Source organism: Aphelocoma coerulescens, chromosome 5, assembly GCF_041296385.1.
Source record: "Aphelocoma coerulescens isolate FSJ_1873_10779 chromosome 5, UR_Acoe_1.0, whole genome shotgun sequence".
NCBI lineage: Eukaryota > Metazoa > Chordata > Aves > Passeriformes > Corvidae > Aphelocoma > Aphelocoma coerulescens.
The window spans coordinates 49896472-49915620 of NC_091019.1; the positions used below are offsets into that span (position 1 = coordinate 49896472).

The window sequence follows — 19149 nt, forward strand, 5'->3', positions numbered from 1 at the left end:
TCCTCTTCTTTTAAGTATCATGAGATGTTGTATTTTCTTCATATGCACTTTCTTGCTGTGACTTTACACTGAATTTTCCTACATGAGAAAAAAAAATCCATTTGTTTCTTTTCTTTTTTTCTTTTTTTTTTCACTGCTTAAGATAAATACCCACAGAGGTTTTTTTTGTTTGTTTGTTTGTTTGTTTTTAATGAAAAGAGCAATCCAACCCTTACTTATGTCTGTGCTGATTTTCAAACCAGCACCCAGCACCCAGCTGCGTCCATGAACATTCTTTTGGCATTTAGAAAAGGCAATGCATCTGACTCAAAAATACGGAAAAAAAAAATCTAGCTTGGATCACGTGCCAAAACGTAAACTAAGCCTTACTGAAGGTTTCTAGTTCACTCCACTCATTTCTCCTCTTTTTAATCACCAGGGGAAGGCTTTATGGATGCATACTCCATTACAAAGATACACTGTTTTTCATCCCTTTCATAGGCTCTTCTTGCATAGCTGCCCTTTGTCTAATAGCACACCATGGTAGGAGCACTCTGGTGATACTGCCATGGTTCAATCCCTTCCTTTGTGTCTTGCCCTGGTAATCTTATACAGGCTGAAATTTCCATGTGCGTAGCTTTCTGTTGCCATTCTGCAGTGCTGTGTTCCTGATTTGTTTTGGCAGAGCAAGCTTGAGTCTTTATGGCACAGTGAAATATTCTTCGATGCTATATAATTCAGACTGAGTAAGGAGTCTGTATAAGGCACGTGTCTCAATATATATGTATATAAAACCACCAACATTGTTTATTCAAGTCAAGCATCTTCTACATTTAACTTTTGTCTGAAAGTAACACTTTGTTTTTATGCTCCCTTTCTTTGGCTTCATTGGGAATCACTCCATTTTCCAGGTCTGAGTGCTGCTGGATACACTTGGTCAGGACTGAAGTGCTAGAAGAGTTCTTGGAATTACACACCTTCTCTGTCTCCTCTTCCTTTTTTTCTTCATCCAAGGAATAGTTTCTGAAGGTCTCATAAATTTTATGCATATCCTCAGGCATGGTCTTTTTGAGGTCTTTGTTTTTCCTTTTGGTCATCTTAGCGGACGATCCAAACTTGTTAATGATGTTGTCCTCGGATGCCCCCTGCCCGTGCTTGTTGAGCTTATCTGACCCTTTAAGGCGCAGGTTGTTAGGCCTGTTGTTGATGCTTTCCTGAGAGGAGGCCTTGAAGCGTCCTGTTTCCAAGGTAGCAAAGACAGAGCGCTTCTCTGGAGAGAGCATGTCTAAGGAGTGGGCTCGCTGGTCCAGGCCCAGGCGCCTGCGCTCCATGCTCCGGATGGTGGCTGCCCGTTGAAGTTTGTCATGGATCTCCACGCTGAGCCGCCTCCGTGTCTCTCTGAACTCAGCTGTCACATTTGCTTTCCATTCTGCTGCATGAGCTTTTATTTCTCCAACCTTTACAATAGGAGGAAAGAGAAATTAATTCAAAAAAAAAAAAAAAAAGCAAAATCTTTCCTGTAGAACAGCAGCACATGCAGTTTCTTCTCTGGCATGAAACTGGGGAGTGGTCCCATCTCCACTGCATCCATCTGGACCCAAACTCCAGTAGCAAAGTGGTTACACTGGGAAAACTCTAAACATACCAAGAGATCTTACGTGACATAGAACTCATCTGCCTGTGTCACTTTACCACCCCATACATTTTATAGCTGTGTTACATGATGGGGCAGGTTCATGCTAATCCATCCTTGATTAAGAACAAAATTCCTGACTCATAATGTCAGCAGTATATGGTCAAGAGTGGGCAAAGTTAATCACATACAGTTAAACCAGTATGCTTTGGAACAGCACAACAACCAGGGCAGCAGTACAGTAATGCATTTTCCTTTACTACTCATGGATGCAGCTGTTTAGTCCCACTGAAGGTTCTATTCAAGGCCACAGAGTCACAGAGCAGTTAATGTTAAATACGTGTTAGATAATTTCAAGTGGCCCTCTGATTCCTCCAGTCTAGGGTTCATTCTCAGGGACAAATGTAGCTGTCTTTAATGGAGGTTTCCATTCCACAACTGTCCAAATACCACACTCTCAAGCCATCTGGAGGAGTTTCAGCACACATTCTGTGTGGGCACTATGAGCATATCCTTGAATGTCCTACTGTCTTTCTCTGTTTTACTTCTTTTCACTGGAGGCTGGAATAATGGCTAAGAATAAAGCACCACGTGACAGCTGTATTGAATATATATGCCTTCCAAAATGAGAAACACCAAGATAAATGACCAAGCAACATTGTAGTTAAAACAGGCCTTTTTCAAACTTCAGCTAAAGGAGAACAGATTCAGGAGTACAGCGTTTGCAGGGGCCCACCACGGTCAATGGTTTGTGCTGCTGCAGGCTGAACTCAAGTTTTTGCATCCAATAACCCACGAGGAGTTATCTTTTTTCCTGCAGGCCCGATGCACAGGTGTCCATTTAGCACTGTGGCAGAAGGCATCTTGCATCCATGTGGGAGACCAGATTCCCAGCTCTAGGTGCCTGATGATGATCAACGCAACAGCCAAGCCTTCTGCAGTCCCCTTTATTAATGGATAGGGGTGCACCAGGCCTTGGGTGCTGTAGATGCCCTCAAAAATTAGAAACAGCACTACCCCCCTTCCAAACTTTGTCTTTGCCTGCTCTTTGGTTAACCCTGCCAGGTAAGCTTTGCTAGTAATGCAGAGATTGCCTTAAAATTTGAAATTATATTACTAACATCCTCCACCACAGGCTTCAGCTCTAGAGTCATGGAAACTCCCTTTCTATTCTCCACACTTATTTGAGCGAAGCATTAGCAGTATCCTCTTTGAATCACGGAGAGCATGTTCTGAATGAATTTAGTCATGCTCTCCTTGATGCTGACTACTCAGTTTCTTCAACTTTTAAAAACAGAGTACACAGTAAGGGACCAGAATCTAAACTTATATTCAGAACCATATTCCCTGGCATAGGAAAAGACAGGAAAATCTCCTCATTTTTAAGGAGAGAACACTGAAATTTTTAGTACAATTTCAAAGCTAGTTTCAGAGTAAAGGCTGGTGTTCCATAATTGCAATCCTACTGATGTGTTCTATGTATTTTTGAGTACTGACAGAGGTGTAACAACCTTGGTTGCTTCAGTTGTTTTTATCCCTTCCTTTGTGAAGGAGCTAAAGATTAGAGCTAACTGTATACCAAAGGTAGACAGTGAAGTAAACCACAAGGAATATTGAATATTGGTCATGCAGAGCAGCACCCTTATTTAGACAAACAGGAATCAGGCACTTAAATCTCTCTTGTAAAATGACAAACCACTGAGAAATTACTAATCATACCTCTTCTTGTGTCTTCTTGGACAGGACTCTTAACCAGTCTCCAATCATACTCAGGACGGCAGCAAAGTAGGCAAGGCCAACAAGGATCCAGAACCACACTAAGGGTTTGTACCACTCCATGTATTTGATGTCAGCATTTCCTCCTGAAATAAGCATATACTTATGCTTACGAATCATGAGGTGCCAAAATTATTACAAAATATCAGCAATTCTGATATTCTGAGAAATGCCTAAAAGTATTTCTTAACTCGTCAATAGCACTGTAGTTCTGATAATAAGACAAGAAGCCCATCAGATGAGAGGAACCCCATCTGACACCCTTTTAGATTAAAACCCCATCTGTTTTCATTTAAAAGTCTTCAAAATGACCTGTTGTTCTGTTGCTATGTGACCTGCCAGAGCACCCAGTAAATGCTTTCCTTTGTATTGCCCATACACTGAAGCAACACTGAAATTCTACTTTGATAGTACTTGCAACAGCACAAACACATGTCCAAGAATAAAGTTTAATACCACTAATCTTCCATATTATGAACTGCCCGCAGCCTCATAGGTGAGAAAATTTACAGATCAACCCCATGAGGTTATAGAGTTTCCAGATTTTTTTGGTTTTAGCTACAGGACTGAGAGACCCATGTGCAGATAAAAGAAACATTGCTTTGTCTTCCAAATCAGGGTATCTGACAGGAAGCCAACCATGCATTAGCCCTGAAAATAAGGCTATACAGTCTGCTTGGATATCATGCCTTCTCTGGCCTGTGACTTCATAGGAGATATGGATCAAACCAAGCAACAAATATCCTACATCGGTCTTCATGCAAGTCTCAGGATGAGCTGGCAAAGCAAGAATGTGAGACATTTGGCAAACCTACTGCACTACGAAGAGCCTCCAATAAGTGCAGTAGCAGCCAGGTTGCTGCCTACTACAGAGTAAAACACAGAAAATTTTTACAAAAGAAAGCAACCACAACCTCACTTTTGAGACTCTCAGTCCCATCACAGTGCTATGTGCACTGCAAAATGAGAGCCAGTGAGAGGCAGGCACAGCCCTAAGCAGAAGAGAATGAGCAGCAGAGTCTGCAGAGCCCCATGGGCAGCGCCATATCCCTCAGTGTACGTGAACACCACCTTGGTGGCACCTGTGTAAATCCCTGCCTGAAGAGCAAGCCTACCAGGAGACTCAGGCAGAGGTCTGCATATTTCCTGGACTCCAGCCTTGGTTAGACAAGAGCTAGACACCTACACCTCTGTATGACTGAAGAGAGATTTTAGAGTTTCCCCCTGTTAAAATCACAATACAGTTCAGCATTTTTGCCTTTGTTTTTTGCCACCTGAGACATTTCTACCACTCTTTAATTTTATCAAGACTCAATATGAGTGTAGTTACAGTGTTTGAACACCCTCGTGGAAGGTCAGACATTTGAGAATTGGCAGGGACCCAAATATTGGTTTTGATGTTAATCTCTCCCCATAGACTGCATGAATCACACTCTTTTTTTCCAGTCTTTTAAGAGTCTGAAACAATGGGAGGCAGGGACTGCTGTTGCTATGGTACAAGAAGCCTCTCCTGATCATATGTGTCCCTGAGGAAGCTCACTAGGAAACAGATTGTCTAGATCTATCTTGCAGAGTAATCAGGTGACTGAGAAAGTGTGAGACCACTTTTTTCAGCCTATCAGATAAAAATTGTGCATGGAGCCTGAAAAAACAGAGGTTTTTTCAGGCTCCATGCACAATTTTATTTCCAACAGTAGTACAAAAACCTCCCAGTTTCCCAAGAGCTGGGATTTGTTCTAGGTGGAATAAGCCAGCATAGCTCCATTGATGCTGTTTTAACCAATAAGATATAGTATTTTGATTTGATGTTGAAGGAACAGACATACTGAGAGATTAAAGTGACAGAAAATAAAAGGGGCAGAAAATATCTCTCAAAACCAGAAATAAAGCCCAAATCTCCTGGTGATCACCTGCCTTAACCTCTTATCATGAAAATGCCTCTGAAGTTTTCTTATTCAGAGTCTTCCATTTGATTTTTGAAAAATCCTGCTTGTTAGTAGCCACCCAGCTGTGGATTATATTCTCCTAATCATGTGCATATAGAACAATTTAATATTCAGAGCTTTTTTACTATTATATTATTAAACAATACTGGTGTGGTATTATTAAGAAAAATACTGTAAAATATTTTCATTTCATTCTGTGATACCCCAAAGAATATCAGTAGAGTGTTCCTCTAGACATCTAAGTGGTTAAAATGGACAAAGGTCACACAATCACTTCTGTACCTGAATGCTCGTAAAACTATTTTTTTTAATATCTGGGTCTTTCTTTGTTCAGTGACTTTATTTTTTCCTCAATAATTCATGTCTTCTATGCCAGTATGTCATAAAAAAGGAGGATTAGAGTCTTCTCTACAAAAAGACTTGTCTACACTACTTGAGCAAAGAAAATTTTGTAATTTTATTTGGTGTTTTTAACTCATTCTTTTTATAGGGACTAAGAAGCACAATTTGACTGTTTTTAACACAGGCAACTTAATGCATTTAATTAGGACCACTAACAGGAATGAGGAGTAGAGGTCATGCACTGATGGAAAAAAGTCCATGTATTTTAACCACGTTTTTGTTATCGAAGCAGCTGTGTGAAAAAAAATGTATCTCTCATCTCTCCAGCCAAATATCTCAACTCCCTCTTTGGAAATTGTATATGGGTAGATATTTATAGTTCTTGCTGGTACTGTATTAATCTTCGAGAGTCTCCTCCAAGCACTGAGGAATACCCCATTAGTCCTTCTCTCCTACGAGAGTTTTCCTTAACAGGGCAACTGCAATGTCAAAATTTCTGCCAAGGTTAGGAAACAAAATGCAGGTTCTGAAATGCTGCAGCTCCTCTAGTAGTGGCTCACTACTGTATCTGACCAGAGAATTCTACAGACCTATGGCTCTCCATTCATCATTTGGGCTACTTGCTTCTGCAGTCAGCTTCAGACTGAGCACTAATGGACTAATACAAATCTTCAATTCAATGGGAAAGTAATTTGACTTTTGCATAATTCATTGCACAATAAAGGATAATCAGGACTTTGCAGGCTCCCATTATTTACACTGCTGAAGGCTTGCAATCTACAAATGGCAAGGCACCTGGACCTTAAATCAACCTGGTGTCCTACTGCACACTAATCCCAACAGAAACACCTGGCATCATTTAACAGGAGTATAACCCATTGTGAAGAGCCTCCTCTCTATAACAGAAAACAAATTCTAAGAGCCAAGGCCCTTGTGCACCTTGGCTCAAAGCTGCTCACCTGCTACAAAGTCACCGAAGCCAACAGTGGTCAGAGTAACAACTACAAAGTAGATGGACTCCAAGGCTGTCCATCCCTCGATGTATTTGAAGATAAATGCAGGAATGGTCACAAAGACAATGCAGCCTGCCAGGATGAAGACAATGGTGGAGATCACCCGGATCTTTGTTTGACTCACTTGCTTTTTCTAGAAAAAGGAAATAACAGGAAAGAAAATGTTTGAGTGGATTTCTGGAGCTGTATACTTTGTGAATGACATGCTGATTATGCTGGTGTCATCTGCTATTCTCTTTCTGCCTTTTTGAGTTTGTTAGGTGGAATACAACCGTCTCCCTGTTAGTGAGAGTCCTGCCCAAGTAATAGTAAACTTCCATGTCTGGCCCCAGATTATCATGACTCTCATTTTCCATGCACCAGGCAGTGACTAATCTACCACACACACCACCTGGAAAAACACTCCTGAAGGGCACCAATACACTCCAGTTCAGGTTCAATGTGTAAGAAAAAGTGCACATCCACGCCTCCACGTGTGTGCGGACACCCACACTGCCTCACCAGCACCAAGCATTCAACAAACAGGACCAAGATTAAAATGAAAATAAAGCCCTTTGCTTCCCACTGAAAAGCTGCAATTTTATGTAGAAATAATTCATGCTTTGGCTTTTCTAGACTCAGGATTTCCAGCTTTCATTCACAAACATGAAGGTTAAATCTCCTTTTCAAAAATAGAAAGCTATATTATTGGTTTACTCCAGAAATAAAGGATTTATGTCAAATACCAAACAGCCTGAGATAAAATTACCTATGTAAATCCACACTGGAAAGCTCCTGAACAAAGAGTATGTGTTACTGGCTGCTATAAACTGAATAAAAATATAGCCAGTGTAATTGTAATATTTTACACTCCTAAATCATATAAACTCTCAATATATTTAATATATACTTAAATTTTTTTTCTATTAATATTAATGCAAGCCTGGATTAACACAATTGACTCTGGCAGATTTATTTCAGATTTTGTCAGCTGTGAATAAACTCAGCATCCAATAAATTTTCATGAGAAACCTGTAAATTACTAGAAATTTTACTGTGGATTAATTTCAGTGGCAGTGTAAATTCTCTATTTATCCTGGAAAAGCAATGTGGAGGTCACTGTAAGTCATATTTGCAAATTAGTTTTTCAAATCAAGCATCTCCCTTAACCCAGAAATGAGATCTCATTTCAGATTAAGGCACTGCCTAGACAGGAAATAAGATCTCAGAAGTTATCTTTGTAATATACAGAAGGGATATTACCTGACTGGTTAATATCTAACCAGCTTGTGAGCAATACTGTGCTTCCCCAAAAACATGAGCATTTCTTTTAGATGTGCAGTGTCAGACCCTCGTTAAGTACTCCTCTGATCTGAGATGCATCCAGAACCAGGTAGCAGCATAAATGTCATGTTTCATAGATACTTTTAATTCTGATGCTGTTTAAGATGATCCCTACACTTAGGGGGTTTTTTGTGTGTGTGTGCACGCTGTTTTCTGTGTCTGGATGAATAGAAATAGTCCAATAAGATTAGTAACATAATGCCAAATATAAGACATGGAAGAAACTTCCAAGTACCAAGGGGAAAAACAACACCAAATTAACTTATTTCCTCTTTTTCCAAAGAGCTATTTTGAGTATTTTGCTAAAATACCAAAGAATTATCTATCTTCTTTAAGAGGTATGGACACACATTCACAATGGCAGGATTTCAGACTTATTGTATGAGTGGTGAAGGGAAAAGAACTGATCACATGGATGTTACAGGGTGTCCTAGATTGGCACCCTTGCCTTTTATCTGCCTTTTATCATTGAGAATGAGGTCTTAACCAAACTGATGTTTATTTTCTAGCTTGACCAACGTGACTTGTTTACTTCTACTAAATGCTTCAGTTTCCTGATATGTAAAAAGGAAGTGTCAGAAACCTTGCTACAGTGGAAGTTAGGAGACAAGTGTCTCTTGGGAATCCTTGGACAAAAAGTAATTTGGAGCTGCCAAGCATCAAAGTTATGCCCAGTAATCCTTCCTCCATTCCCCACAGAGCAAAATTAAAATGCATTTCAGTACATGTCAGAATTGTCTTGCCTCATGAGAGAAACAGGAAAAAAACGAATGGCCTGCAATTCAGTACCAAATGTTCAGGACATCCCCTTGTTCATGGGTGATAAACTCAGCCAAAGGTTGTCAGGTTTTTTAAGTAAAAATGGTAACAATGTTAATGAGAAGATCTGTAAAAGGCCTGACTCATGGTTATTGTGCACCTTCGTCACACAAAAGCAGAGCAGCTGAGGATACAAATGAAGGCAGAAAGCAATGGTGAATCAGGCACAGCATTTTTAGAGCTGCTGAAAAGAGCACAAAAGCAGGACTCAGAAAAAGAATTACTTAATGAACAGTAACACATGAAATGCAGGATAGAAGTGAAAAGGGGGGTCTTTTTACAGTTAGATATGCATCCAGAGGAAACTCACAGTAGAGTCTAACTGCTACAGATAAAAAAAAATGCTAATCCATAAATGTGCTTACTAATGGAATATGTACACTGTAATAATGACACACTAAGAAATGTAATTCACTGCAGTGTTACACCAAGTCATTATTAAAACAAATAAACAAACAAATAAATAATCACTCTATATAATACTAACGGTTGAGAAGTCTGAATAACTTCATACAAATTTCTCTTTTGAAGAGTATTTTCAGCCTGGAGCCAAACATAGTCAAATAGCTGAGCAACTTCTGCCAGGGTAAGACATCATCTGAACCCATTTTGTGGCATGAATACAGAATTTTCTATAGGTGTCAAAAAGAAATAGTAACAAACACCTTCCCCCAAGAAAGGTAGCTAATCTTATAGGTGTTCAAGTAAAGTTGAAACACCTTTAAAAGAGGTATTTTCCACTCTTTCTCTTTTTAAGTTTGTTTACCAACAATTTCTCTCCACAGTGATGAAGCAGGTAATTTGTAGGACATTCTTCAAATATAAATAAATTAGTCCCTGCTAATGAGACCAATTTAAATCCACCTAGAACTAATCTGGAAAACATCAAAGAAGGAATCTAAGAACTGAGAATTTTCTGTGCACCCATCGGGGTCACTTCCATTTTCCAGTGACAGTGATGATTTTATTCTTAAGGTGGCTAAGTGCTAAACTGGCAACATTACTGATATCATCTTGCTTACATTAATTCAAACAACCTACTGTCAATCTGCTCTAGTGCCAAGAGGGGTAACAGACAGACTAATGAAAACACCCTTATCAGTGGAATTTAGTTATTATCCATCTTTTCAATCAATAACTGCAGCTTTGCTTTTTCCCCTTTTTCTATTATATATACAGGGGTTTTAGTAGTTTTGGTCTTACCTAATCATTTCATGAGTTAAAATAAACCTTGGGTTTTTTACTTTCTTTTTTCTCTCTCTGGCCCAATAGATCAAAGCCTGTGTAGTGGATTATTTTATGTCTTCTGCTTTCTTCAGGTGAATTAACTGAGGTACAGTTTTTCTGACCTGATGGTTGACAACAAAAGCACCAAACAATGTTTTTGAGTTTGCAAACTGAGACCACAGGGTTGATATACATTCCTATGAAAAGGGAGCAGGAGACATTAAGTATGGGATCAAAAGAAGCTACAGTCATTTATCAGACTAGACTAAATGCTAAATACGTGGAACATATATATTTCCATGAACAGCATATTTCATATAAGCCTTTTCCAAGATTCAGTAGTGCCACCTCTAATTTCATAAAAAACTCCCCCAGTATACAGTACTACTAAACCAAAAATAGCACTGGAACACTTGCTGCTTCACAGTGAGCTCAGATGGTTTTTCCATCTTCCAAACTTTTCTGAATTCCTGACAAATATCCCCAAGGCTCCGGGCAAGCTGGTTACCCTTTTGGCTATATGACCAATGGCATATTTTAGAGACAGTGTAATATGCCTGCATGGAAAATGCTGTCCTCATCTCTCCAAAAGGCTCTGTATTTTGGAGCAGAAAAAATACATTTCAAAGAAAACATATTTCTTTAATATTTCTTTTTTTCCCTTCACCTACTCTTAACTTTGTGCCCTTCCCCATGCTGCCAACTATTCTCATAACAGATTGTCTCTGCCCATGCACTAATTAAACAGCTTGTCTTCTAAATCACTTCCTCCAGACCAAAATATTTTAACACCAGGAATGACAGTCTTCGTACTCAAGCTCTAAACCAGAATATCACATGTATCAGCTCACAAACATTAGGTATGTCCTTAGGCAAAATATGTTTGCAAAGCTAGTGTAGATAGTGCAGACAGTCATAGGTTAACACTGCTTGTCTCTCAGCCTAATGCAAGCCAGTCCTGGTCCAGAGCCTGGCACATATCTCAGTAAGGTGTGGTGCCCTTCTCATCAGGCTGTATGGAAAGACTGGCACAGCACTGGCTCACAGAGCCCCTTGGTCATCAGCAATTTGGTCACACCAACGTTTTTCTGCCTGTAAGAGTCACCATGGATTTTGTCGTAAGCTGTCCTAGCTCATTCACGTTCAAAATGAGACTACTGAAGGTAAATGTATTTTAAATATCACTGTCTTGGACATAACACCTAAGAACAATATAACAATATTTTGTTCTTCTCTGTTCTCTGGCACTGCTGGCTCCAACAGACCCACCTCAGGGCTCATAGTGGCACCTCTGGGAAAGCGTGTTTAAGAAAGGGCAGGAATTCCAGACAGGCAGAAGACAAGGGAATAGAGGAGAGAACAAGGGAATAACAAGGTCAGGTGAGTGGGAGCTGCTCCATGGCAGCACAGATACTGGAGGGTCTGCAGCCCATGGCGGACCAGAGAAGGACCAGAGGAAGAGGGTTAAGAACAGCAGAGAAACCACTGTGTTCTGCCCCCAACCCCTGTGCCACTTGCTGCTGCACCGGTGGGACTGAGCATAACCCACAGTAACAACGTGGGCGGAGGAGAGGTGTCTGGAGTGAAGTGAGCCTGAGAGTGAAGCTGAGCTTGAAAAATGGGGAGGAAAGGAATTTTAAATGTTTGCGGGGGTTTTGTTTCTGAGCACTCAACTCAGTAATTAAATGTTTATGCTAATTGTCAATAAATTAATTTAAATTCCACAAGTCAAGTTTGTTTTGCCTGTGAGAGTACATGGTAAGTGATTTTGCTGTCTTTACTTTGATCCATGAGGTTTCTCAGAGAACATTCTATTGTTCTTCCCATGTTCTCCCTATCATTGCAGGTAAGTGAGCGAACAGCTGTGTGGGTGCTTACTGCCAGCCAGGGCCTACTCCCCACATCAGTGAAGAATACAACACCCTTTGAAAACAAGCAGCAGAATTATAATACATTTTAAAATATAGATGACATTTCAGACACCTCCATGGGTTATGAAAAGGGGCTTGAACCAGTCTACTAGATATGGGCTTCCCCTACACTCTAACCTCTTGGTGCCTCGGTGTTATTTTAGTTCTCATGTTTTATAAAGAATGCTGTTATGGCTGCACGAGAAGGTCTAGAATCCATCCTCTGCTTTTTAACTGTAGTCAGTACCAGAGGGGAGACAGACATTAAAAGCTGTAAGCACTCACATTTATTACTAAGCTTGGGAGAGACAATCCTGAACTCATATAAGACACAGGTCAGAGTAAAGAAGGATTTCTTCTTTTTTTTTTTTTACATCATTGTTTTTCCCCATAAAACCACATCTGTGGGGTGTTTGTCTAGACCCAGATGGAATATGCAACAAGCTTCTGACAGAGCAGCAGCTTTCTCTAATGTCATTTTTGTAAATCTCTATTCATGATCTTGCTGCAGTCATAATGTGAGTACCATGTCATGAAAATACAGAAACACTGCCTCAGACATTTTCTAGGCTTGATATACCCCTTTCCAAGCTTCTTCCTTTCTCTAGAAAGCACACATAGAGCTTTCTGATATGCACCAGCTAATTTCTGCATGTTGCTTATTACAAAAATAACAATTATGAACCCAAACCTCTGTTATGGCTGACCTATATTCAGCCCAAGGGGAAAAAAAACAAAACAAAACAAAAACAAATTGAATAAGAGCAATCCATGTATACATATGTTTCTCAAACACTGGAGCAAACAAAGGACAACAGAGGTTGGTGGCATAGACTTCAGCAATTTTACAGAGGCCGAATTTGTAATGCACTGATAATGTGTTGCTCCTTCCTTCCCTCCTTCAATCCCTTCTGAGCTACACCTTGTTCCAGTTTGGTCAAATTTAGAAATATATCCTCTGAGAGATGGCAGGTCACAACCACCCCTCCCCCCACCAGGTTCGGGAAAAATAAATTTTCCTCGAAGGAAAGTGAAAGAGATAAAAACTATTTCTTTAACAAACACACGGGAAAAGGAAAATAATGCTAAATAATAAAATCTTTTGCTGTGAAGAAAAAAACCTGGGAAAGTGTTCGAGTCCTCCCTTTGGTCTCCTCGGAGCTGGGGCTTGGCCCAGGGCCAGGCCCTCTGTGCTCGGTGGAAAGTCCTTCTGATGTGTTCTGACATTGAAGCAGTTCAGCAGAAAAGGGAGAAAATCCCAAATTCCAGGGAAGGAAAAAAGTTCAACTCTCAGTCTCTCTCTGGAGATAAAGAAACTGAAAAATTGGCTGAAAGCTGGCTGGGAAAAAAAAAAAGCCACTATCTCTGTGTGACCTTGAACAAGCTGCAAACTGCTTTGAAAAAGTTTTGCTCAGTTTTTCCTTCCTCCTCTTAGGCTCAGTTTAAAGGCATAGAAAGGCACAAGAATTAATTTCTGGGCAAAGGGCAGCGATATGGGATACACATCATAAGGTCACCCCAAGACACACCTATATTCCCCCACCCAGGGAGTGCAAGAATGGGTTAATAATGATTGTTCCACATTGCTTCCCTGCACCTGAATGGATTTTACCTTGCAATTCCTGGTATAACATACTCACCATCAAAGACCAGAGGATAAGAACAAAATTAGCAAAATTTCTGCTACACTTGAGTTGCTCTCCTCGAATAGCTGTAAGCATCACTAACTAAATTAAATACTCAATTAGAGGGCCTAAAATGTCAAAAGCTGGGATCCATAGGTGTTTTAATTAATTGTTTAGTACCAGCTTACTATCTTAGGTCTGTGCAGAAAAAGATACTTTTCTGCAGCTCAAATATAATGGATGGGGTATGTGATCCAAAGAATAAACCCAACATATGTCAGACAATGGTTTAACCTAAACAGAATTCAGAGACAAATTTGGCTCTGGTTGATGAGGAGTCACTGCCTGTAATGAAGTCACAATCAGTTATTTTGTTCACCCACAGGATTACCGTTTGCCTGTATCTTCGATTGGCACTGGAGCATGAGAACTACTACAGCAGGTGATCAAAAGATAAAGTAAAACTTCCTGCTATCTTTCCACCACCATGATTAAAACACCAATTAGAAACCCAATAAAAGATATGGCTTGCAGTATGTCAAGGAGAAAAGTATTTCAGAGACTGGCATTGTAAAGTTACTATTCCTGCCTTTCATTCTTCAGCTTCATAAGAGTCTACAGTCACACTTCTGCCATTGCTAGACATACTCCAGTGAAGTGTCCAGATGGCTCTGTGTCTGGACTGCTTTGCATCCAGGAAAAGCAATCAGAACTGTGCCTGTAAAGGAGGGCACTGAGGGAGCCCGGGGAGGAAGAAGCAAAGGAAAACATTTGTCGACTACAGAGATTAACAGTTCTCTTTGTAACAGTTACTGATGAACTAGAGAAGAATGCAACCAGAGTTTTCCAAAGCTGGAGCACACATCTGGACAATAAAGTCCAGGATTTCAGGAGTGCACATGCATTTTGGGTAGAACGGTTGTCAAACAACATTTTTTGAAAGGATTGAAACATTCTTCCATGCCATGCCCGGCTGTTTCTGCATAGTGAAATCCCTTTTCAAGAGGATGGAGGCAGAAGTTCGCCCATCAGAACTGGTTTACAACCGACTCCAGCATGGTGGGAGATGAACTGCTTGAATCTCCATATGTTTAATAGGTCATTGTACCAAAGTCTGTTTTCCTGACGGGGGCACATCAGCCTTAAACTGCTAGAGACAAATGATCCCAGAGTCTAACATCTCAGCACTGACTGTGTTTTTAAAGACAGTTACTTTTGGTCCAAATAAAGTTTGATGGGGAAGACAAGCTGAAATAAAAATAGGCAGAGCATTTGCTGACTGGTACATCCATGCCCAGCATGCCAGCTGCTGCATATTGCTCTTACAAGCTGCTTTTTCTGCTATGCTCTTTGTATAGAGCCTACAGAGTTGCTGCAATTTGTGGATTCTTATAGTACCTGCATTCCTTAATTTCACTTTTATCATAATTTACAAAAAGCATGTCTTCAGATTTAAAACAGAGGAACCAAAAGTGAAATTAAAATGCTCACCATATTTGTGAGGCACTATGGATGTACTGGTAGCAAGCACTAGAGTGTATCCAGATTTTTTTATTACTCCTATATTGTAAAGTTATACGATTTAGCCAAATACGATTTATTGGGATTATGAAGAAAAGCACACTGGCTGCAAATCCCTTCTGTTAGCATTTGGCTATGTGTGTATCCATAAACCTAGTGTTAACTAACTGTAAAATTCAGAACTGGAAGTAGGTTTTATTCTAAATCACTCCTAAACTTCAGGACAGTCCAATTTGAAATGTACATTCAGGTGCACACCTACTTAAAATAAACCCCACGTAAGTATCTACATACAGAAACCAATCCTTTGTTGTCTATAAGCACCTCTATTTTAACCCTGCTCAGAGAAATGTGACTCTTAGAGGGACCTTTAAGGTGGGACAGACAAAAGAACAGATCGTGAGCCAAGATCGTTTACATTCATTTGTTCTGGGTTTGTAAATCACCTTTCTCATCACTGATTTTTTTATATTTCTTTGCCATTTAGTTTTGGTGAAATGACTCAGAAAATTGTTAGGCTAAGCTCTGAACACTGAACTTTCAACTCATAAACCTTGTATAATCTTAGAATAATACTGTGAATGTGCAACAGTAGGTTGAATTTCACACCCTGTCCTGACAGCTCTGTCCAGGATGCCAGCAGATGGCAGATGGATCACTGCATGGGACAGGTTACTCGGTGGAAGTTTGTAAGTGAATATCTTTTTTTTTTTCAATTGTACCTTTTTCCTTACAGAAAATCACAGTGACTAACACTATATTAAAAAAGAAAAGCTAAAGTGTTAATATCCTCAGTGGGTTTTTAGCAGCTGATGTAATAACACACTGATGATGGCTAGTAATGCAATGTAATTAAACAAAATAAAAGAGATTGTCTTGATTTTTGTATATTTTCATTACACACCAAAAAGTGGAGAGGAAACTTCCATCAGTCTTCCATTAACTTAATCTACTTAGAAATGCAGGTGTCCAGCCATATATCCAGAACTACAAATAGGATTGCACTAGCTAAGGTATCACTTTGGTTATAATACATTTATGGATTAACTGTGTCCCAAATTCTGAATTCAGTAACATGAGTGCAAGTCCAGAATGATTTTGCTGGTTTGCCTAAGTAGTGATCTGGATTTGCATTTCTGGCTTTGGGAATGATCTCATCTGAAAGTTTGGTTCATCTGACAAAAATGAGAATTGATGCTGCTATGGGGCTAGAAACAAAGTACAGGGTGGGGGCTCTCTGGGGGGAAGCAGACAGGGGCCCTGGGCTATGGGAAGCCTTAGGGAAGAGGTAAATGTGGAACTTCAAGGCAACCTCAACTAAATTCTTTGAACAGAAAACTGTTGATGTCTCAGTTACCAGTCCTGCACTAGTGTCAGGTAAAATGCTACAGTTTTGCTGTAATCCGAGGAAATGAAGAGGAGGAGAGAGATCAAGGGGAGAGAGAACAGAGCAAATCCATGGACAGAGGGGAGACTATGCAAAAAGACTGTATTTTTAAGTGTTCCTCCTCTACACAGTTATTCTCTTATACAAAGTTTCTTTCCCAGATTCTGTTTCCATTCATTTTCAGGGAAGGAATTCGTAAAAATGATTCCTGTCACTTTTACAGTAAGAGATTAGAGGAGCCAAAAATCTCTAAAAAGAAGTTGAATCTTTAGTGAAAAGAGTTGCTAGAGTTGATCAGATGTATTCAGAAAGACAAACAATAAAGTTTAGTGAAAGTAGAGCTTTGACAGTTGCTGAAAGAAACCCTTACTCCTACCCCAGCCTCATCCCCATCTGCCAACAAAGAACTACTTTTCTTAGGATAGTTCTAAGGTTAGGTGATCTGTACTGCTATCTTTCACAAAAATACTAAGTGCACATCACTTTCATAGCATGTCTGGAAACTAGAACAAAACATGTTCTCCAAGCTGAACACCTGAAAGACAGGTAGCAGATGTGTCTGTTCTGACAGTTCCCTGGTTCAGAGAAGCACACACTGCTTACAGAGGCATTGCCTTTCTGCACAAAGTAGGGTATTTTCAGTGGTGGCCTTGCCACCACCCATGTCTCTGGCTGCTCACTCACATCCTGGTATTGCAATTCACAGTCTACCAGCTGTGTTGCCAGACCTGTTCTCAGCATCCTGCTGGAAACCAGAGGAGTGAAAGCAGCAACCAAGGCAAGGAACTGCTCCCAGTGGCTTCACCTCGGAAGCCAGAAAATCCTGGAGTGCTCTCAGAAGCACACTGTTCCCAGGCTGAATGCCTGCATCTGTACTAAACTGCAAGATAAGGGAAGATCATTCAGGTTATGCTAAACCCATCTACTTCTGGTGAGACTCTAAATACTCGTTCAAGGTTTGAAAAAAAACCATCCAAATTAGCCTATATTTAACTCATGATAATAGCAGCTGCTGTATTCTATGACAGTGTACTCTGCCTATGGAGTGCTTTCTATCTTTAGATGCTTGCAAACACTGTGTGTACAGAGCAAGCCAAAAGAATGGGGCTTTGTTCTACTGTTTATTATAGAAACATTCACAGGTAGTTCATAAGATCCCTCATGTATGTAAGATAAAAATACTACTTTTATGGCTTCATGTCACCTTGAAATGCATATTTTATTTCTGTTGTGTCTGGAAAGTTTCACTGGGCAAAAAGCTATTTGTAAGAATTATCAACTTTTAAATTAAATTTTGAGTGTATACGTGCTTTTCCAAGGTAGTCTGGGAGGGCTGATTCATCACTGGACCCAGAAATTGGATGCTTGTGACCAGTGTATATATTGAATCTGGTGGCCTTGCACATATTCATTTTCTGAGGAATCACACCTGCATGCATGTAAAAACAGACTGGGACGCAGGTTCTGCCCTAGATTACTGAAGATGGAACATACAGGAATAACCAGGAGCGGAGAAGACAGGGCTTTTGTGGGGGAAGCTTTGGTTTACATCTCTGACCTGTTTGATGCTTATTTACTTGTACCAAATATAATCATTCCAGTAGGACAGATGGCATAAACTAGTCAATGCATGTTGTTTGGGATAGCATCATCCTGCCAGTGCCTCAGTTTCCTAAAATGGTACATGAAAAGTTCTATTTTTTACAAAGCATTATTTTGTAATGAAATACCTCCAGCCCTACCTACTCATAAATGAGTAGTTGTTTTCCTGGCTAGCTGCACACTGAAATAATGGTAACATTTTGGATTAGAAGATGAGTGGTGGCATGTGCCCAGCTCCTCTGCTGAAATATTCTGTCACTACGGTTGGGGTAGTGTGTACTTGATAAGAGCATATCTCTTTCTCACTTTATGTAGGTCAAATTGTTCTTAAAATTCCCACAGAATGTGTGGGCTGATTACTGCAGTAGTTAAATGTGGGATTCCTAAGATCTAATTTATGGTGTTAATTAAGGTAGGTTTGGTGGGGCTCTGCACGGGTCATGTCAGAGGCAGCAGAAATGCACCAGCACAACTCCTCTGGGAGGAATCCTCCTTTCATCTTTCCAGCTATGCTGAGGAATGCCAGAGGCAAGCTGTCCCTAGCATGGCATGGGCTCCATGCTCACAGATACACTGCTGGATGGAGCAAGAGACCTGTTGAGGAAATGCTTTGGGTGAAAGGAGTGCGGTGACAACAGAAAATCCTTCCTCTCCTTCCCACCTGCCAGTGCGTGCATACTGCCTCTTACCTAGCTTCAAAAATGGTCCTAACAACAATGCAAGATCATGCTGCCTTCAAGTCCCTTCTACCTGTACAGAAAATCACAAAGTTGCAAGGACTTCAGGAACTCTTGGCTGCCCTGACACCAGCTGTGCAACATTCCTAAGAGTGAACGGATAAACAGAGGCAAGTGGATGCATACAGAAGCAGAGTGCTGAGGCATATGAACATGGAAACTCGATGCATTACACAAATGCTGAGTTTCCTCCCAGGACAAATAAGACAGGTAGCTAATTTGTATTCTCACTAAAGCACAGACACACACTCAGTGACTTCTCAGCTACCTCCAGAAGATTTGTCAGGCACACCACCCAACATTTTATTG

At 40.3% G+C, this 19149-nt stretch overlaps 1 protein-coding gene across 1 annotated transcript in view; it reads right to left on the reverse strand.

Annotated features, from left to right (window-relative positions):
* Window positions 1-812: 812 nt before the first annotated feature.
* The window catches only part of KCNK10 (potassium two pore domain channel subfamily K member 10), a 57517-nt gene continuing 39180 nt past the window's right edge, over window positions 813-19149 (reverse strand). The window contains exons 5-7 of the mRNA XM_069016020.1: window positions 6636-6822; window positions 3332-3474; window positions 813-1436 (exon numbers count right to left, since the gene is read on the reverse strand). Of these exons, the coding sequence (XP_068872121.1) occupies window positions 813-1436; window positions 3332-3474; window positions 6636-6822 (954 nt within the window). The remainder of the gene's footprint in view (window positions 1437-3331; window positions 3475-6635; window positions 6823-19149) is intronic.